The 22,750-nt window shown below is 37.6% G+C and overlaps 1 protein-coding gene across 14 annotated transcripts in view; it reads right to left on the bottom strand.

Moving 5' to 3' along the window:
* Positions 1 to 22,750, bottom strand: part of SUGCT (succinyl-CoA:glutarate-CoA transferase) — a 1,028,943-nt gene that overhangs the window by 413,652 nt on the left and 592,541 nt on the right. Inside the window, exons 14-15 of one of the 14 annotated variants that reach the window (XR_006655097.3) lie at positions 13,183 to 13,285; positions 10,957 to 11,421 (exon numbers count right to left, since the gene is read on the bottom strand). The exons of 8 other annotated variants lie outside the window; for them this stretch is intronic. Coding sequence is in view for 4 of the 6 variants with exons in the window: in XM_045193185.3 (XP_045049120.1) it covers positions 13,184 to 13,285 (102 nt within the window). In the remaining 2 variants the exon portion in view is untranslated. Of the gene's footprint in view, positions 1 to 10,956; positions 11,422 to 12,846; positions 12,875 to 13,182; positions 13,286 to 22,750 lie in introns of those variants that run through there. 5 more of the 14 variants (XR_011651317.1, XM_045193151.3, XM_045193185.3 and 2 more) reach the window with 5 other exon arrangements.

The following is a 22,750-nucleotide window of genomic DNA, read 5'->3' as shown; positions in this document are numbered from 1 at the left end:
TGATTATGGTGATTAGCAATTCACAAAAGAAAATGTGACCTTAATGAATGAAAATCTAACCCAATGTTTTTTTAACCTTGAACCAAGGATATGCTTATTGATTTTTAGAGAAAGAGGAAGGGAAAAAGAGAGAGAAAGAGAAAGATCAATCTGAGAGAGAAACATTGACAAATGTGCATGCTCCAAACTGGGGATTGAACCTACAATCAAGACCTAGGTATGTACCCTAACCAAGAATTGAACCTACAACTTTTTGATTTATGGGAGGATGCTCCAACAAGCTGAGCCACCCAGCCAGAGCTAACACAATTTTTTAACAAGTGTTTAAACTTGTTTTTTAAATTTTCAAAGATTTGTTTTACAATATAAGTTTGATACATCCTATCACACAACTAAATATTTCTGTACTTTACAGTTTTCTACATTCGTGAAAAGAAATTATTAGAAACTAGAAAGAAATTATTACAATAATGGGGGGAAAGGCAAAAGAATATAACCAAAAGGCATTAAATATGTATATTAGAAGTTCTAAGAAAAATCACAAAATTGACAGTTACCATGTTCTTGGTTTTAAGTTTTGATTAAGTGTCCAAAATATATTTAATGGAGATGTTAGCATTGCCTTAACACAATTAAAAGTTGGTAAGTTCTGACCCTATTTATACCTAATCTCTCTCTCCCTAAGTATCATTAAATTGTAAATTACAGGACTTCCAGACTCCTGCACAACCAAAAGAAGGGCAACAACAAATTTAAAAACAAAAAACAACCAGAACTGCCAGAAAATCAAACTGTATGAAAGTCCGACAACCAAGGAGTTGTAGAAACATTCATCCAGACTGGCAGGCCAAGACAAAAAAAAAAAAAAAAGGCCCAAATGAAAGAACAGATCACAGCTCCAGAAAAAATACAACTAAACGATGAAGAGATAGCCAACCTATGAGATGCACAGTTCAAAACACTGGTAATCAGGATGCTCACAAAAATGGTTGAGTATGGTCACAAAATAGAGAAAAAAGTGAAGGCTACGAAAAGTGAAATAAAGGAAAATTCACAGGGAACGAACAGTGATGGGATGGAAAAAGGGACTCACATTAACGGTTTGAAGCAGAAGGAAGAAATAAACATTCAAGCAGAACACAATGAGGAAACAAGAATTCAAAAAAATAAGGAGACCCTTAGGAACCTCCAGGACAACTTTAAACATTCCAATATCCAAATCATAGGCGTGCCAGAAGGAGAAGAGGAAGAACAAGAAATTGAAAACTTATTTGAAAAAATAATGAAGGAGAACTTCCCTCATCTGGCAAAGGAAATAGACTTCCAGGAAGTCCAGGAAGCTCAGAGAGTCCCAAAGAAGCTGGACCCAAGGAGGAACACACCAAGGCACATCATAATTACATTAGCCAAGGTGAAACAGAAGGAGAGAATCTTAGAAGCAGCAAGAGAAAAGGAGACAGTTACCTACAAAGGGGTTCCCATAAGACTGTCAGCTGATTTCTCCAAAGACACCTTACAGGCAAGAAGGGACTGGCAAGAAGTATTCCAAGTCATGAAAGGCAAGGACCTACATCCAAGATTACTCTATCCAGCAAAGCTATCATTTAGAATGAAAGGGCAGATAAAGTGCTTCTCAGATAAGGTCAAGTTCAAGGAGTTCATCATCACCAAGCCATTATTATATGAAATGTTAAAGGGACTTATCTAAGAAAAAGAAGATCAAAAATAGGAACAGTAAAAATGACAGCAAACTCACAGTTATAAACAACCACACCTAAAACCAAAACAAAAGCAAACTAAGCAAACAACTAGAACAGAAACAGAACCACAGAAATGGAGATCACATGGAGGGTTATCAATAGGGGATTGGGAGGGGGAGAGAGGGGGGAAAGGTACAGAGAATAAATAGCATAGATGATAGGTGGAAAATAGACAGGGGGAGGGTAAGAATAGTGTAGGAAATGTAGAAGCCAAAGAACTTATAAGTATGACCCATGGACATGAACTATAGGGGGGGAATGTGGGAGGGAGGGGGTGGGCAGGATGGAGTTGAGTGAAGGGGTGGAAATGGGACAACTGTAATAGCATAATCAATAAATATATCAAAAAAAAGAATAAAGTGAAAAAAAAAAAGAAATTACTATGAAGAACTGTATGCCAAAAAATTTGAAAACCTAGATGAAATGGACAAATTTCTAGAAAAATATAACCTTCCAAAACCCAAGGAAGAAGAAGCACAAAGCCTGAACAGACCAAAAACACCTGATCAAATTGAAACAGTAATCAAAAAGCTTCCAACTCACAAAACCCCTGGACCAGACGGTTTCACAGGAGAATTCTACAGAGCACTTAAGGGGGACCTAACCCCCATCTTCCATAGATTATTTCAAAAACTTCAAGAATATGGAAGGCTCCCAAACTCGTTTTACGAAGCCAACATCATCCTAATCCCCAAACCAGATATAAGAAAAAGAAGATCAAAAACACAAACAGTAAAATGACAACAAACTTACAACCAACAACTGAACCTAGAAAAACAAAAACAAAAACAAACTAAGCAAACAACTAGAACAGGAACAGAATCACAGAAATGGACATCACATGGAGAGTTACCAGTGGGGAGGGGTAGGGGGGAGAACGGGGTAAAAGTTACAGGGAATAAGAAGCATAAATGGTCTACAAAATTGGGGAGGTTAAGAATAGTATAGGAAATGGAGAAGCCAAAGAACTTATATGTATGACCCATGGACATGAACTAAAGGGGGTGAATGCTGGTGGGAGTGGGGTGCAGGTCAGAGGGGAATAAAGGGAGGGGAAATGGGACAACTGTAATAACATAATCAATAAAATATATTTTAAGAAATAAATTGCAATTACAAGAAGAAAATAAAAGGAGTAAATATGGATCACAGTCTCAAGGATGCACTTTATACACAGACACACATGCACATATCTTACATATTTAAATTAATGCTTCAAGATTAGTAAACAGAGTGACAAGTCACCATGATATCAATTACTGGTTTTGTATCAGTTTAAAAGCAGTTTTATTCAGATTATCTTAATTAGATCACTCTTTGAAACTTTGTTATATGTACATGTATATATTTAATTATATATTTACTTGTATCCCAACAAAATCATTTCCTAGATAGAATGGCATTAGATATCATTTTTCTCTGCAAATGTAAGCATTATACTACTCAGGAATCTAAGAAAAATGGCATGTAAATGACTGAAAGTTAAAATCAAAGAAAAAATAACATTTGTTTAGTAATTTATAGCCAGCAAAGCATTTTTGTATTCATTGCCTCAAATTCCATGTTGATAAATGCAGTCTAGTCAAAGAATAACATAGCCTTTAATTTACACTTTCCCTAATACTATTTTAAAAATAATGAGGATTATTAAACTATTGTTATGTATGATGTTAATAAAGCTTGAAACTGAAGAAATGCTTAAAGCAGAAAACCAAGAAAAATGCGTAAATCATAACCACTAATTAATCTTGTTTAGTTTTTATTGAGATTAATCACTCGTTAAGCATAAATCCCTAGGCATTAGGAATGTAATTATAGGAAAGTTATTTAATTACCCTGTATGTCACCTTTTCCATTATGAAATAGAGACAACCTCTTATCTGCTCATAGACAACAAACTAGGCTGTATAATATTTTGACATTGCCTCTGCCTAAGAATTGTGTGTAACTATGGTTTTATGAACACACAACAAAGTGAGTGAAATCCATCATGTAAGACTTTTAGATAATTAATTCTGTATGACAGTTTTCTTGGAAATATAAAAGGAAAAAATCAGTATATGCAAAAAGATATCCACTGTACTATTGTCTCACATAAGTAGTTCATTGTAAAAACAAGAATTTCATTATGTATTGGGAAATTTTAGAGCAAGCTTTCAAAAGGACTGATGACCTCATATGGTAGTTATTTTTCACTTAAACAAAATAAAAGGAAAATGGGATAAATCATATGACATCTTACCATTCAAGTTTAATTAAAATATCTCTTCCTCCTCCACTTCTACCCTCTTTCACATGCCAATGGCAAATAAACATCAAGTTGAATAAACATTTACTATGTCAACTCATATTAAATACAAATATAACTGCCTCACACACACACGTCTCTTAAGAGTCTTCAATCCCTACATCATTTTTCTATTATATGTGTGTATATGTATATAATAAATATAAAGACATGTTTAGACACAAGAAATTTAGACTTATTTATTTTTCAAAAGATCCTTAGTTAGAATAACCAACGATATTCCCACCTTCCTTTGTGAAAATAAACTTGAAATTACTTGTAAGTCTTTATTTTTTGGTCAAATTTATTGAAGTACAATTTACATACAGTAAAATTTACCCTTTTAACTTACAGTTCTGTGACTTATGACAAATGCATAATCATGGAACTACTACTATTACCAAAATACAGAGTATTTTCATTACGATCCCCTCAAAATTCTTGTTTCTCTGTAACCGGCCTCTCCCTTCAATCCCAGTTCATGGCTTCTTTCACTTAGCCTGATACATTTGAGATTCATCCACATTGTTCCATTTATTTGTAGTTCTATTACTTTTTATATTGCTGTGTCATATTCATTGGTTGGACATATTCATTACTTGTTTACCCATTTACCAGATGAAAAACATTTGGGCTATTTTCTACTTGTCTTTCTTAACATGTCAGAGCACGGGACAGTATAGTATGGTCATGGGAACTTAGGTTTTTTAGTTAGACAGACTTTATTTCAAATCCCATGTTTGCCATTTATTCATTTGATCCCTTGGACAAATTACTTATATTTCCTGAGACATACTATTGTTGTGAAGATTAAGTTAGTATGTGACTTGTAGTGTCAGTTAATGGCTGCCCTTATTATTACTATTATCTCTAGTTCTTAAATTCTCCTTTACTTCACGTCTTCAAACTGATCCCAAACAGCATCGTCAATCACTCAGAGCTTCTCCTCCATCCCTTTACTTAAGTATGCCACCCCTTCTTTCTGTTTCCCATCCTCAAGAGCCATGTTCATCTTCCTCCATGAGGACTTTCCTAACTCATAGTCTACATTTATCTTTACATTCTCCTCATTCCTGCAGCATTCATTATCCAATTTGGTAGCCACTAACCAAATGTGGCTTTTAAATTTCAAATTAATTATGGTTAAATAAAATTTAAATCAAACTCCTCAATCACAGTAACCACATTTTAAGTGTTCAACAGAAAACATGGCTAATAGTTGCTATATTGGACAATGAAGATATACTCTTAATTCTCACAGAAATTTCTAGTGGAAAACACTACTTAACACTTAAAACTATATAGTTCCATTTAGAGCTGGGTTATATGATACAGTTGTATTCTTAGTTCTTCTGTGCACATAATCTTATATCCCATACAAAACTAATAATTGGCAGACATTGACTGAACATCCATTATGTACAAGATATTGTGCCAGGGACTAAGGATCTGAACACCTGCCTTCCAAGAGCTTACCATGACACAAACATTAAGAAATTATGTAGCAGCTTTGTTTACGTGATCCTGAGGCACCTGGGCAATAAATGTTATAGGAATATGAAAGAAGAAATGACTACAAAGACCAGGCTGGCAAGGAAGTGGGTCATAAAAAGTTTAAGATATATATGAAACGGAGTATTCCACATAGGTACAAAAGTGGGCAGAACATTATACTTTTTAAAATATTCCTTCCAGAGCATCAAGCACAATGCTAGATACAGAGGATCAGAGCTGACACACTTTGACATAGAGGAATCAAATGATCAGGAATTTGGAATAAATACAGTCATGTGACAGAGGGTGACATGTGACGGTCATGTGATGAGGATAAAAAAAAACCTCACATTCAATGCAGAGCAAACTAAGGGCAGTTTAGCAAAGGTAAGTGTAGAGCAAATCCAGAGGTAGAAGCTAACAAGCAAAGTTGAAAAAAATGAATAGATAAATAGAGAACAGGCAATCAAAGTGATGTTGAGATAAACACAGGCTCAAGGAGGAAGGCAGTGTTCAAATATTAGCACAATACAGCCAGAAATAACTCATCACCAGAGAACAGAAGGATGAGAGAACAGGTGCCTGGACAGGAGACCAGACTGGGGAATGCAGCCAGTTGGAAATGCTATTCCAGCTGTATTTTATCCCTAATAGTTCCTAATGGAATGTTTTGTCTTCCTATCTCATATGTTCAGTTGGCATATGGAAGTCATATGAATCTTACAGATAGGCTTTATTTATTGGGAAAAAGCAAGAGAGTGGAAGTCTTTACATTAATATTTGTAAACATAAAGGTAACAGTCCACAAAAAGTAGTACTTTAAAATATAAAGTTAAAAAGTTTATTGGCTTTCTGCAAAACCCTACCTGCCTGAATGGCATACCTCTGTATTCCCATTGCTTTATTTGGGCTAATATTTGGCTTGACTGGCCTACTCAAAAAGCTGGTTACAGAGATATGGCTTCAGTTGGTTATTGTTGGGTCTCTCACATGTGACTTGCCAAAAGATCTATAGAGTCACAAAACAGTGGTCTTCCCAGCTTTGCCTGAGGCTACAGAAGTAACAAAGAAAATGTAAGCTTTTTGAAGTCCAAACCTCGGATAAAAAATCAAATGTGTTTTTAGAGGAAAAGGCAAAACAACAACAACAAAACTTGACAGCAGTAGCATAGTCACTTCTGAATGATCTACCTTAAAGTAGTACTAGATGTCTCTCAAGAACCAATGTAGATACTACATCACCCACATCTCAGGCACAAGGCCATGGCCCACTGCCTGAAATCACAATGCTCATAGAATCTTCAGAGGTTCTAGAATAACCACTCTTGGTCTGAGTCAGAAATGGACAGGACACTCACTAAGAATTCCCCATCTTTACCCACTACAGTGTTTTACCATGAAAAGCTACCTACAACCACAGGAGCATTGAAATCACACCTCCTTGGGAAAGATTCTGGGAAAACCTGGAGGGTGACTTAAAAGGTAAACTATCAAAGTCAGTTTAATGTTGTTAATGTTGTGAAAAAATTAAGTCCTGACTATCACCTGCAATGCACTTGAATTAGAAAACCATTCACCCCAATGTTCATAGAAGCATTATTTACAATAGCCAAGTCCTGGAAGCAGCCTAAGTGCCCATCAGTAAATGAGTGGACCGAAAAACTGTGGTGCATTTACACAATGGAAAGCTATGCAGTAGAAAGAAAGGAGCTTCTACACTTCATGACAGTATGAATGGAACTGGAGAGCACTATGCTAAGTGAAGTTAGCCAGGCAGTAAAAGGCAAATACCATATGATCTCACCTATAAGTGGAACCTAATCAACAAAACAAACAAGTGAGCAAAATAGAACCAGAGACATGGAAATAAAGAACAAACTGACAGTGACCAGAGAAGCAGGGAAAGGGGTATAACAGGAAAGAAAGGGAAGGGTCAAGGCATGGAACTTGTATAAAGCACCAACTGAAAAGACAACGAGGTAGGGGAGGATTGAACGTGGAAGGTGGGGGATGGGTAGGGCAGGGGAGAGCAACGGGGGGGAAATTGGGACAACTGCCACTGAACAACAAAAAAAATAAATAGAATAGAAGGAAGGGAGGGAGGAAGGAAGGAAGGAAGGAAGGAAGGAAGGAAGGAAGGAAGAAGGAAACAAATAAACAAAAAGAAAGGAAGAAGGAAGACTGTTTTTCTCATTTTCCACTTTCACAAGAATGTCAGGAGTTCCTTAGGAGAGGGAGCAGAGGGACAGATTATCCTGGGAAGCCACTACTACCTCAAAGACAGAGAACTATAGGGGCAGGAGAAACAAATCCAGTGTAAATAATTTGCCACAGACTCATGGTATAGTAAATAGTATACCAGATTCAGATCAACACCCATATTTTTACTCCTAGGTCTACTACTTTCTTGACTTTAATCCCTTAATTTCTCCTGTCATCAGTTTACTCATCTGTAAAATGGGATAACAAATTCCTTAACTACTTTGATGGGGTTGGGAAAGCAAGTGATATAATGGCTGGGAAAACACTTTGTAATCACACACATGGAAGCTATTATCTGGTATTTTTCCCTAAAACACTTTCTGTTCCTTGGAACTCGCTTAACCTGGGGATTTCCAATTGCACTTCTAAAAGAACATTTTTGGAGCTACTCAAAGGAAGACTTACACAAAATATTCATATCTGCTTTCTGCTTCTCTTTCTCCGATCCAAAGAACTTGCTTCCTTTCACAGATTTAGCTCTTTATGTCATTAACTAAATTTAAATCATGCCTAAAGACTTACTTGTCTGGCAGCACACTTTCATATCCTGTTTGGTTTAATTTTTAAAATTCTTTTGTAAAGCACTCCAAGATGTTTGCAACAAACGGAAGCCTCTTTTGAGTACACACACAAGGACACACCCACATCAATGGGAACAAACATAATACAGACTTTTGTTAACATGGTAAAACAAGTCTACAGAAAAAAGTTCCTAAAATTACATTCCCTGTCACACTGTAAGGCCTTTTTTTTTTTTTTTACTGAGAGACTTAAACCCCTCAAAACCAACTGAAAACACTCATGCAACCTTCAGAACCCAAGTCCCCAACTTATATAGACAGAAGATTTAAGTGTACAGTGGAATATAGACATAGTATTGTCCATTAAGGAGGCATCCTGTCAAGAAAAAAATCCCTAGTGCTTCACCATTTATCAAGAAACTAACCATCAGATCTGAACTGATGTTTACATAAGCACAATAAGCTTATTGTTAGCAGCTGTTCATTGGTCAGCATTGCACAACTGACCAGGTGCATGGAATTTTGTCTTTATCCAAAAATTCTGGGTAGATGGGTGCAGGACTTGTTCAATGACGGTGAAACACTAGTTCCAAGTCATCAGGATTATTGTAGCCCATTTATGCACATGGTACTCTGTCAATTCATGTATCTTTGAGAGAAATGAAAGCATGCTATAGATAGGAAAAGAGCTATTGGTTTAATTTGGAAGCATTCTTCTCAATTTTTTTTATTCAAGTACAGTTGAATAAAAACAGTTGTTCAAGTACAGTTGTCTCCATCCCCCCCCCACTCTCCCCTGCTCCAAGGATATTTTATGTTTAATGATCACTTTAAGATAAGTATATACTGCTAAAATGTATTTGGTAAAAGAACTAAGGAAAGCTCTATCTACGTAATACTGAAGAGTACATAGAGTATCAAAAAAATCTGTCTCCTCCTGTATTCAAGCAAACTTTTGAGCTGCCAATTTTTGTGTTCAATAAATCATACATTCACAGTTTGTCAGGTTTTTTGTCATTGTTTTGGCTTAGTTTTTAAGGAAGGTATACCTGTACATAGCATAAAGCTAACCTAAGATTCTTTATGAATAAAAAAATGATAATGTCTAGAAAATAGTAATATTATGAGGATTATTATTATAGAAAATGCCTCATATTGACATTATTAAACCATTCTATGTGCCAACCTTTTTGGACATAGAACTAATATATATTGAGCACATGCTCTGTGATAAGCATGGAGCTATGGGCTCTCCCAATGCAAGAGCTACTATTAGTTTCCCAACGTATAGATGAGGAAATTGTGGCAAACTGGCTGGAGAAAACTGGAGTCACCTGTCTCTAAAGTACTCGCTCTTATCCAGCAACCTAATTTTGTGTTTGCAGCAGTAACTGGAAGAGGAGGAGCAGGCCTTCAATAAAAAGGCTTCATTATATCATTATTAAGGAATTCTATTTTGAAGTTTGGGCATAATTTATCTTCAAAACAGGTAAAAATCAGTGTCTAGAAAAAGAAGACCATCCAATACCCAAATTATGTTTACAGTACTTTTATAAATTAAAAACAGTTTAACTGAAGATCCTATGCCTTGATTATAACTATTTTGTGGCAACTAGTGGCTAAACTTTAGTTCTGGTTGTGAAATGTAATAATGGCATTCAAATATACTATTGTTGAGAGACACTAAAACCATGCCAGAATTTGTTAATATGTCCTTAATTAAGAAATAACATAAATCACCTCAATAAATGTACACTTCAGAATCCTGCCCTGAAGCCATTTTCAAGGGGATGGCTCTATTTTCAGACCCAATTATAGGTAGGTTTATAGTCTGTGATGACCCTATGTTCCATGTAAGGAAAATTAGGATTTTTTTTTATGACACTAACTTTAGTTGAGTTCTGATAATCCACTATCAAGGGACCAGCTATTTATGTTTGTTTATTATATCTGGAAGCAATCTCTCTTGTGATTTTTCCATCTTTATCTTTTTAAAAGTGGTGTATGTTTGTTCAGGATTGGAACTTACAATAAGTTCTGTGAGAGATATTGTGTGTCCATCTTCAATACTCTCAGTACCAAATTGGAAAGAAGGAAGATTATGTTCTGTGAAGTGTTTTTCCAAAATTATTCATGTAGGAGGAGGGATATTTACTTCTGTGCCCAGTGGTCTCTTGTCTTTAGTTTCATAGACTAGTTTTACAAACTAGTAGGCTCCTTCACCTAATGTGGAGGTGGAGGTGATTTGAGATGCCAAGATCCTCTCTGCTTACTTTCTAGGTAGACTTTTCCTTCCCCTGCTGTAAATGGCAGACTGAGCTGAACCTAGAGACATTAGGTCTTATTTGTACCACATCTTGCAAATATTATTTAATTATTTAGTCTGTGGGTATTCCTATCTCTTATTTCCTTTGCACCGTGTTTTCACTGACATGTACCAGGAAAAAGATTATACGCCCACATATACACACATCAAATGTGAAGTAGAGTATTATGTGTGGGATAAAATCCCAATTTTCAAACAAAAATAAAGTAGCCCATTTGTAGGCTTCTTCCACAACTATCCTATTTTAGGGAAAATTAATTTTCATATCTTTCACCAAGAATACAATAAAATTAAGACAAGTTACTGTCCCTCTTCCCCCTTAAGTTTTGAGAGTAAAACATGAAGTATGTCAAGTTTGCAGATTTACTGGAAACCCGAATGTGTAAAGTATATTTTGGCTACTAACTCCTTCTAGGCTTATATGTACATTAGCTGCCCAATCCCCCATTTAAATTACATCCTCCCACATCAGTCTTTTATAGCACCATTTTCATTCCAATAAGACCACACCTGTAATTTCAGAGATTTTTAATGCCCTGGCTCCTTCACCTAATTGTAAAGTTTTAGAAATTTTTAACCATTATATACCCAGTGCCCATCACACTCAAGAAATATTAAATAAATAGTAAAACAGACAACAGGTTTTTTGTTTTTTTTTTTTTTTATGAAGCTGTATAAAGAAATAAAATACAGCCCTGCCCAGGTGGGTCAGCTAGTTAGAGCGTCATCCCAATATGCCAAGGTTGAGGGTTTGATCTCTGGTCAGAGCACCTATAAGAATCAACAAATGAATGCATAAATAAGTGGAACAACAAATCAACTTCTCTCTCCCCTCACTTGTTCTTGCTCTTCCCCCTTTACTCTCTCTCTAAAATCAGTAAATACAAATTTAAAAAAAGAAATAAAATACAGTGTCATAAAATAATTGCACTATCCTTTGCTAGTACACTTTCTTATAGACATACAACTATAGGTTAATCAAGAAATGTCATGTTCCTCTCTTCTGGAACTCATCATATTTGAATGCCTTTGCTTTGTGGAGTTATGATGGCTTGATTTCTTACTTCAGCTCTAAACAAAGTTCAGGACAGGGTTAGAAACACTGCCTAAGATGTTCTGGGGTTCTGGTTTGGCCTTTGACAGAGAAGCTTGGTCTTTGGCACACACAGTAAATTAAAAGATAATGTAATAGGTAGATGTTATGCCTGCATAAGCTACAAGTCTTTTAGCACTTTTGTTAAACTTTCTTCACTAAAAACATAACTATTTTAAATACTTATAGGACATTTTTTTCTAAATAGAATTAGTCACTACCTTTTGTCATCTTATTTAGACAATCAACTACACATATAATATATGCATAATATACATGCATTACATATTATATATGCCATATATATGGTATATGGTAAAATACACTTTGTTCATACTCATGTTTCGGTCAATAGATTAATTTCATTCCGTAAGTTTGCATTGAAAAAACAAAGCTCTAGATTAAGGTTTTCTAATGGCTTATTAATTAAAGACATACTAAATCTAGATAAGCTAGTCAAAGATAAGGGTTGTTTCCTTACAGTATCTACACTGCCTATATGGATTGTTTCGAATGGCTGAATAACTAGCTTTAAAGTGATCTATTTGACCTATAACAAACCTGATGAGATATGTGAATGATCTCAGAGTCAAGATAGCAGGAAGAAGTGCTGACTCTACCAAATCCCTAAATTAATCTTCCTAAGATCAGTAAATGGTCTATTTGTTTTGAGCTCACATGAGGCATGTTAGCTAAAGTTTCCCAGACTTTGCAATTATATTCGTTTGGCCTGAAATTCTCTAGTCCTGAGTTTTCCCTTCATTGAAATTTCTGCTTTCAAGATTTAGTTGCTGTCTCCTGACTAAACCCTCTAGAATCTAGACATTCCATGAGCTAAAGCATTCCCACACCATTTATGTCTGTTTTCATAAAAATGGATGAGTGTACACTTGTTTATGTGTTTTCTCTGTGTGTGTTCTTGGAACCTTTTTATGTGTCTGTCCCTCTGAACTGAGAGACTACAGAGTACTTCCTGAAGCCCAACCACAGCAGGAAGGCTTAGCCTGGCTCTTAGACCACCAGGAGGCTCTAACCAAGGATTTGCTGTGTATGTGTGTGGGGTGGAGGGTGTGGGGGACGGTGGGGCAGGGAGGCAACTGTACCTTCTCACAGCTCCTCGATAACACTAAACTGCAAGGGAAGAGAAGAAATCAAAGAACCCAAACATCACATGGTTGTTATAAGGCAGGACTGAAATGTCATTTCAATTTCTATAAACCAGTAAGACCACTGAACTGTGTAAATATGTGTTGCTGATAACTATATAAAAAAAAGATGAGATGCTAGTGGTAGTCTTTAAGTGGTAAAATGTTTCTCCTATACTTGTTCAACCCTTTACTTTTCTGGGATGTTCTAACAGAATAATATAAAATGTTTTTTTAAAAAAATAATCCACTAGATTGTGAGTTCTAGGAAGGCGGAGAGCACTACAGGCATACCTCAGAGATTTTGCAGTTTCAGTGCCAGACCTCTGCAATAAAGCAAGTTGTCATCTTTTTGCTTGTGGAGGGTTTTGCCTTCAATTTTCATAACACATAACATCTGTGGAGTGTAATAAACGCAAAGTGCAATAAAATGGGGTACACCTATACTTTTTGTCTGTTATTGCACTGTTGTTGTTCATTATTGTACCATCCTTGGGGCGTAACAGTGTTTAGTGCATTGCAGGCATGAATTAATAAGTTATTGAGTTCTTACACATTCTAGATACTTTAAATATTGTTCAGTAGATCCTTTATATTTACCTCTGGAATTACAGCATGGATGGTTCAGTCTCACCAAGGGGTTTCCAATAGTGGTGAAATGTTAGAATGCTAAAGCATACACTTGACCTGGTCTTATTATTCCTTGGCCTGTAAGCATGTTTTTCCTTGTGAATTGTTGATGAGAGTTTGAGGGTCAAGGATAGAGCTTGGGAATTCTGTGGCAATAAAATGTTCAGGATTCAGGTATATGAATATCTCTTTGTAGATGTCCACATATCCATAACTTACAAGACCTATTTCTCATTGTACACATCCTTCCTTTGCTTCTAAATGGAAATCAGGTACCACATATATGCCATCTTTTCCAACATTCTTGTCTTTAGTCCAGTTGCCTCTACTATACGAGATCTGCCCAGAAAAAGTCCAGCCATTGTTAAATGAGAATTTTTTGTGCAACATCATTGTAACCTGGCAGCCACAGAGAGAGGACTGGAATGTGCATTCATGAACAATGATGACTTAATTGTATTAGTCGGGGGGCTTGGGAGGAAGTAGACACCATTGAGTGAGCATGTGTACTGTGTGGTTGTTGCATTCAAAATTCACTGAGCAAGTGGAGCAACGAATGTGCATCAAAACTTGCATTTTGAACATTCCTCCACAGAAACAATTCAGATGATTCAGAAGGCCACAACTATGGGTAACTGGTGATTGGCGGCTTCATCATGACAACACACCTGCTCATGCATCACACCTCATGCAGAGTTTTGTACTGAAACATCAATCAAATCACCCAGGTGACTCAGCCCCACTGCAGCCCAGATTTGGTGCCTTGCAACTTCTGGCTTTTCCCTAAACTAAAGTCACTTTAGAAAGGGAAGAGACTTCAGACTGTCGATGAGATTCAGGAAAATACGACTGGGCAACTGATGGCAATTGGGAAAACTGTGTGAGGTCCCAAGGTGCCTACTTTGAAGGGGACTGAGGTGTCATTGTCCTAGATACAATATATCAGTTAATGTCTCTATTTTTCATATTACATGGCTGGATACCTTATGGACAGACCTCATATATCTTATTGAATATAGGCGTACTTAAGAAAGTGCTTAATGAGATAAGTATGGAAAGAACATGGAAAAATCTTGAACAGTTGTTACAATGACTGGGTTTGAATTTCAGATTCAGAAACTCAATAGATTTGGGGCAAGATGTGTACCTTCTTCAAATCAGTGTCCATATCCATATATCAAGAATGACAACTTAACTCCCCAGGGTTGTTGTGGGGTCATATCGGCAGGAGCAATTTCTATGGTTATTTGTAATATCAGGTGCTCAATAAATTTCAGTTAATTGAAGGTAAGACATGATTTACTCAAAATCTGTGAGAAGATTTAACTAATAGGACCCCACTCAAGGTGATATACATGTTCAGGAAAAAAATTAGAAATAAAGGTTAAAGGGATTTTAAATTATTTAAAGTTTTTTTTCCTAAGGAAATTGCATTTTCTATATTATAGAAGAGATAAAAAAAGAGTTAAGTGAATGAAAAAATAAGTAAACATGATGTAAAAAATGCTCATTGTCACATACCCAAAGAGTTGCTAAAAAGGACAAACTGCCAGGAGTGAGCAGAAGTGATTGTCCATGGAAGTTTCACTTTGTATAGAGATTTGAAAAGGACTTGAAGACTTGGTTATAAGTGGGATTTCACCAGACAGATGTGTTGATAAGAGGAGGGAGCATTAAGCATAACAGACAGACAGAAACTACATATGTTTAATTACATATAATTTCAGAATAACATAATTTCATATATTCACAAAGCAAAATGACAAAAGGGAAACATCATAGGTTAATAAAACTAGCCTATTAATAGCAGACAATTTTAAGTGGAGAAAATGAGAACTAAAAAATGTGAAGGAAGCTCTCAAATCATGTGCTCAAGAGGAAAGAGCACCAGAGTTCAATAGCCTGGTTTAAGTCTAGCTCTATCAGCTACTACCCATGTTATCTTGAGTAAATCTCCTCATACTCTGAGCTTCAGTATTCTCATCTCTAATAACCAAGAGTTGGCTTGGCAGATGACTAAAAGTATCTATCATGTTGAAAAACCCTAGAAAATGAAACCCTAGCAATGAAAATTGGAACTCTACTTTTATATACCTATTAATAAAAGAGATCGGGAAGATATCTCACTCTTATTTTTTTAAAAAACATGCTTTTTGAAGCTCACTTTGCAATACAAAAAAATATACACACCTACGTTTTATGTATGTGTAAATACATATGTGTGTGTGTGTATTAAATCTTATTACTTCGGGGAAAAGTACACTGAATTAAGTCACACCTGGTTAAGGTGGAAGGGGAGAATGGAAGAAAAAGGAATTTGAAATTTCTGCAGAGCTCATTAGTGCCCTGATACCAAATAATTCAAGGACATCTTTGGCTTTGATTCAAACAGTTGTTATGTTCTGAGTAACATGACAACAATCTAAAGATGCACAGCTGGACTCTGGAAAACTTTCTCTGATTGTTCTATTAGAAAAGTAACAAATTTGCTGCATAGGCTGTATGACACTGGGCCATTTCAGAATGAATCTTGTCAAAGCCAGGGGCCCAGAGGAGCTGCTTTATTTGGCTTTGGTAAAAGATGGGATTTGGATATCTCGGGAAGATGGTGGCAAGATAGGTGGGAGCAGGGTCCATGTCCCCTTGGCACCAGTGAAACACCTAGCTGATCTGAGGAACACAGCGAACAGCCAACGGTATTCCAGCATATATGAAGATCAGAGACCAAAGATAGAGGACATTGAAAGATCAGATGGTAAGAAGACTGCTTAAGGACAACAAGGTCCCTGGGACCAGCTCGGGGACTAGGGCAGCTGAAGCCCCCATCCAGGGCGCAGGGTCTGCTGCAGGATTCTAGGGAGAGAGCCAAGCTGGGCTGTGTGAGAGGCCAGGTGCTTGTTTGGACAACGGGGGGTTGAATAGGAGGAATTTCTTGAAAACGAGAAAATAGAGGCACACAGCTGCTGTTTAGAGAACTCTTCCCCGCAACCGTGGCTTCTTGTGCCCCTACCCCCTCAGCCCCTGGACTGTGAGTGACAGATAAGCAGCCCCAGCACACACCTGAAGCCCAGTTGGCGCTCACCCAGACCAGTGGACTGGGCGCCCACACCTGAAACCCCAGGTGGGCACGCACAATAATCAGCAGCCTGGGCACCCACACCTGATACCCTGGGTGGACACACACCCTGCTCAGTGACCCGGCTGCCTGGGCACACAGATCCAAAGCGCCCAGGTGAATGCATACCCCAGTGGCCTGGGTGCCCACACCTGAAACCCTGGATGGGTGCGCACCCTGATCAGCGACCGGGCTGCCTGGGTGCACAGACCCAAAGCCAGGGATCGGGCGCAACCCAATCAAAGGCCTGGCTGCCCCCAGCAACCACACCTGAAGCACTGGTACTGAACTTATCCCACTTGGCCCCTATGCACAGAGCCTTGCAGGACCTACTCGCTCTCTAGGAGGAAGGCAGAACACCCAGCAAAGGGAGCTGCAGGGATAGGGGAGACTGCAGTGACCAGAAAGACTTGACTCAGTAGGGGGATGAACTACCCTGAAGGAGCACCAAGAGCAACTAGCTTCTAGGACAGCAAAGAGCAAGAAGGTGGAGTGTGAGTTGCCCCTAATTGGTACACCTCAAGGAAACAACCACTGGTGAACTAAAGGTATAGGAGGGAGCAGAAAGACCCTGAGGATCTGGACTGGAGGCTGGACAAGAGCAAAGAGTGTGGCTCTTGAAGGGAGAAAACTGAAACCAATCCCTCCACCCACCCTCTCCCGTTTCACAGACAGGAACACCAGCAGAACTGACCTGACCAATTTAAAGCCAGCAGAATTTTTGGGTTTTTTTTCCCTTTCCCCCTAAATTGCTTCTTCCTTTCTGTCCTTTCTTTTTTTATTGCTTCTTCCTTCCTTCCCTCTTCTATTCCTTTTTCCTCCCTTCCCTTCTCCTTTTTTTTCCTTCTTTCTCCTTTTCCCACAGGTGAGACAATAAAACCTGGAGTACTGAAAAGACCAGAGTTAGACCCTGTTAGACTCACAAACATCAGCTCAAGACCAGTGAGCTCAGGAAATTAAGAAGATAGCACCATTGAATCCCACTGGCATTCTACCATACAAGTTCATACCATAAACTCAGGGAGTCAGAACAGATCAATTTAAGAAGCAGAGGCTAACAAGAAGAGTCTCCCAAACAATGGGAAGACAAAGAAACAAATCCCAAGTGAAAGGAAAGGAGGAAGCCTCAGAAAGAATGCTAACTGAAATAGAGGCAAGTCAACTTATCAGATACTGAGTTCAAAGCAATGGTTATCAGGAAGATCACTGAGCACACAGAGAACACCCACTAACTACGGGGAAACTACAATAAACTCACTGAAAAATATATCAACATGAAAAAGGAAATAGAAACTATTAACAAGGGACAAGAGGATATGAAGAATACAATTTCTGAACTGAAGAACACAGTACCAGGAATCAAAAGCAGACTTGATGAAGCAGAGGATCAGATCAGCGAGCTGGAGGACAAAGTAGAAAAAACACCCAGAAAGAGCAAGAAAAGGAAAAGAGGCTCAGAAAGAATGAAGAGGGATTAAGGGAAATGCAGGACAACATGAAACATAATAATATCCGTATAATAGGGATACCAGAAGGAGAAGAGGAGCAAGGGATAGAAAACCTGTTTGAAAAACTAACGATGGAAAATTTCCCTAATCTGATGGGAGAAAAAGTCACCCAAATTCAGGAAACACAGAGAGTCCCAAGCAACAGGAACCCAAAGAGGCCCACATCAAGACACATCATAATTAAAATGGTAAAATTCCAAGACAAGAGAGGATCTTAAAGGCACCAAGGGAGAAAGAGGAAGTAACATACAAGGGATCCCCAATAAGGTTAGCAACTGACTTCTCAATGGAAACGCTCCAAGTCAGAAGAGAATGGCAAAAAATATTCCAAGTAATGAGAACCAGAGGCCTACAACCAAGGCTACTTTACCCAGCAAGGCTCTCCATCAAGATAGAAGGCCAAATAAAGAGCTTCTCAGACAAAAGTCTAAAAGAATACATCTCCACCAAACCAGCTGTGCAAGAGATGCTAAAGGGACTGCTTTAAGGAAAGGAAGGAAAAGAGAAAGACAGAGGAACACAGGTAGGAAAAAATGGCAATGAATAACTACCTATCGATAATAACCTTAAACGTAAATGGATTAAATGCTCCAATCAAAAGACATAGAATAGCTGAATGGATAAGAAAACATGACCCACACATATGCTGCCTACAAGAGACCCATCTCAGGACAAAAGACTTACACAGACTGAAAGTGAAGGGCTGGAAACAAATTTTCCAAGCAAACGGACAGGAAAAAAAAGCAGGGGTAGCAATACTCATATCAGACAAAATAGACTTCCAAAGAAGGGCCATAAAGAGAGACCCAGAAGGTCACTTCATAATAGTCAAAGGAAGAATCCACAAAGAAGACAGAAACATTATAAATATATATGCACCCAACATAGGAGCACCCAAATACATAAAGAAAATCTTGGAGGACTTCAAGAAAGATATTGACAGCAACACAATTATAGTAGGGGACATTAACACCCCACAGTCAAAAATGGACAGATCTTCCAAACAAAATATGAACAAGGATATTGTGTCACTTAACAATATCCTAGATGGAATGGACTTAACTGATATATAAAGTGTTTTATCCCAAAGAAGCAAAATACACATTCATTTCAAATGCAGATGGAACATTTTCAAAGACAGACCACATGATAGGACACAAAGCAAGCCTCAATAAATTCAAGAAAACTGAAATCATATCAAGCATTTTCTCTAACAAAAAGGGACTGAACCTACAAACAAATATCAAGGAAAAAACCCAAAACACTCAAAATCATGGAGACTGAATAGCATGCTATTAAACAATGAATGGGAGAAGAATGGGATTAGGGAAGAAATCAAAAACTTTATGGAAACAAATGAAAACAAACTCATAACACCCAAAACCTATGGGACACAGCAAAGGCAGTCCTGAGAGAGAAGTTCATAGCAATACAGGCCAACCTTAAAAAGATAGAAACATTTCAAACAAGCAACCTAACCCTACGCCTACACGAACTGAAGGAATGACAACGAAGACAACCCAGAGCAAGTAGAAGGAAGGAAATAACCAAGATCAGAGGAGAGTTAAATGACAAAGAGACTAAAAGAACAATTCTAAGGATCAATGAATCCAGGAGCTGGTTCTTTGAAAAGATAAACAAAATCGACAAGTATTTAAGTAGGCTCATCAAGAAAAAAAGAGAGAGGATCCAAATGAACACAATTAGAAATGAAAGAGGAGAGATTACAACTGATACCACAGAAATACAAGGACTATAAGAAATTACTATGAAGAACTGTATGCCAAGAAATTTGAAAACCTAGGTGAAATGGACACATTTCTAGAAAAATATAATCTTCCAAACTGAATGAAGAAGCAGAAAACCTGAACAGACCAATAACAACAGATGAAATTGAAACGGTAATCAAAAAACTCCAACACACAGAAACCCTGGACTGGATGGTTTCACAGAAGAATTCTACAAAGCATTTAAGGAAGAGCTAACCCCTATCCTTCACAGACTATTCAAAAAAATCCAAAATGATGGAAGACTCCCAAACTCTTTTTATGAAGCCAGCATCATCCTAATCCCAAAACCCCATAAAGACACAACGAAGAAAGAAAACTTCAGGCCAATATCTCTGATGAACATAGACACTAAAATTCTCAACAAAATATTGGCAAACCACATCCATCAATACATTAAAAAGATCATACACCATGACCAAATGGGATTCATCCCAGGGATGCAAGGAGGGAACAAATTTGCAAATCAATAAACGTAGTACATCACATAAACAACAGCAAAGACAAAAAACACATGATCGTATCAATAGATGCGGAAAAAGATTTTGATAAGGTACAGCACCTATTTATTATAAAAACACTCAGTAAAGTGGGAATAGAGGGAGCATTCCTCAAGATAATAAACGGCATATATGAGAGACTGACAGCCAACATCATACTCAATGGACAAAAACTTAGAGCTTTCCCACTAAGATCAGGAACAAGACAAGAATGCCCTCTCTCACCACTCCTATTCAACATAGTATTGGCAGTCCTAGCCACAGCAATCAGACAAGAAAAAGAAATAAAAGGCATCCAAATTGGAAAGGAGGAAATGAAACTGTCACTGTTTGCAGATGACATGACAGTGTACATAGAAAATCCTATAGACTCCACCAAAAAACTACTTGACCTATAAAGTGAATTTGGCAAAACAGCTGGATACAAAGTCAATACTCAGAAATCAAAGGCACTCCTGTATACCAACAATGAAACAGCAGAAACAGAAATCAGGGAAAAAATCCCATTTGATATAGCAACAAGAAATAAACTACCTAGGAATAAACCTAACCAAGGAGGTGAAAGACCTGTACTCAGAAAACTACACAACATTGAAAAAAGAAATTAAGGAAGGTACAAACAAATAGAGGCATGTACCATGCTCATGTGTTGGAAGAACTGACATCATCAAAATGGCCATACTACCCAAAGTGATTTATAGATTCAATGCAATCACAATTAAAGTACACATAACATATTTCACAGATATAGAACAAACATTTCAGAAATTCATATGGAACCATAAACGACCCCGAAAAGCTGGAGTAATTTTGAGAAAGAAGAACAAAGCAGGAGGAATCACAATACCTGATATCAAACTGTATTAGAAGGCCAGTGTAATCAAAACAGCCTGGTACCGGCATAAAAACAGGCACACAGACCAGTGGAACAGAACAGAGAGCGCAGAAATAAACCCAAGTCTCTGTGGTCAATTAATATTTGACAAAGAAGGCAGGAACATAAAATGGACCAAAAATAGCCTCTTCAACAAATGATGTTGAGAGATCTGGACAGCTACATGCAAAAAAATGAAACTCGATCACCAATTCACGCCATATACAAAAATAAATTCAAGGTGGATAAAAGACATATTTAAGTCGTAACACAATAAAAGTCCTACAGGAAACCATTCACGGGAAAATCTCAGATATTCCACGTAGGAACATCCTCACAGACTTGTCCCCTAAAGCAAGGGACATAAAGGAAAGAATAAACAAATGGGAACACATCAAAATAAAAAGCTTCTGCAGGGTTAAAGAAAACAGCATTAAAATGCAAAGAGAACCAACAGTATGGGAAAACATATTTGCCAATGATACCTCAGACAAGGGCCTGATCTCCAAAATATATAAAGAACTTACACGACTCCACTCCAGGAAGACAAACAATCCAATTAAAAAATGTGCAAAGGACTTGAACAGGCACTTCTGTGAGGAAGACATATAGAGGGTCCAGAGGCATATGAAAAGATGTTCAGCATCACTAGCAGTCAGAGAGTTGCAAATTAAAACCACAATGAGGTACCATCTCACACAAGTCAGAGTGGCCAACATAAACAAATCCACAAACAAATGTTGGAGAGGATGCAGAGAAAAGGGAACCCTAGTACATTGTTGGTGGGAAGGCAGACTGGTGAGGCCACTGTGGAAAACAGTATGGAATTTCCTCAGAAAACTAAAAATGGAACTGCCCTTTGACCTAGCAATTCCATGGCTGGGGTTATACCCTAAGAACCCTGAAACACCAATCCAAAAGAACCTATGCACGCCAATGTTTATAGCAGCACAATTTACATTATCCAAGTAATGGAAGCAACCTAAGTGCCCATCAGCCAATGAGTGGATCAAAAAACTATGGTATATTTTCACAACAGAATTCTACGCAGCGAGAGAAAGAAGGAGCTTATACCCTTTGCAACAGCATGGATGAAACTGGAGAGCATTATGATAAGTGAAATAAGCCAGGTGGTGAGGGACAAATATCATATGATCTCACCTTTAACTGAAACATAATCAACAGAAGAAAAAAAGCAAACAAAATATAACCACAGACATTGAAGAACAATTAACCACAGACATTGAAGATTGTTAAGAACAATCTAACAATAGCCAGAGGGGAGTGGGTAGGGGACAGTGGTGAGAGGGGATTAGAGGAACTACTATAAAGGACACATGGACAAAATCAAGGGGGTCAGGTAGAGGAGGGGGAGGAAGGTGGTTTTGGCTGAGGTGCGGTGGAGGGATGGGGAGAAAAGGCATACAACTGTAATTGAATAACAATAA

Source organism: Desmodus rotundus, chromosome 6 (assembly GCF_022682495.2).
Source record: "Desmodus rotundus isolate HL8 chromosome 6, HLdesRot8A.1, whole genome shotgun sequence".
Classification (NCBI taxonomy): Eukaryota; Metazoa; Chordata; class Mammalia; order Chiroptera; family Phyllostomidae; genus Desmodus; species Desmodus rotundus.
Note: the sequence above shows the minus strand (reverse complement) of the source record. Positions and strands in the feature narration are given on the sequence as shown.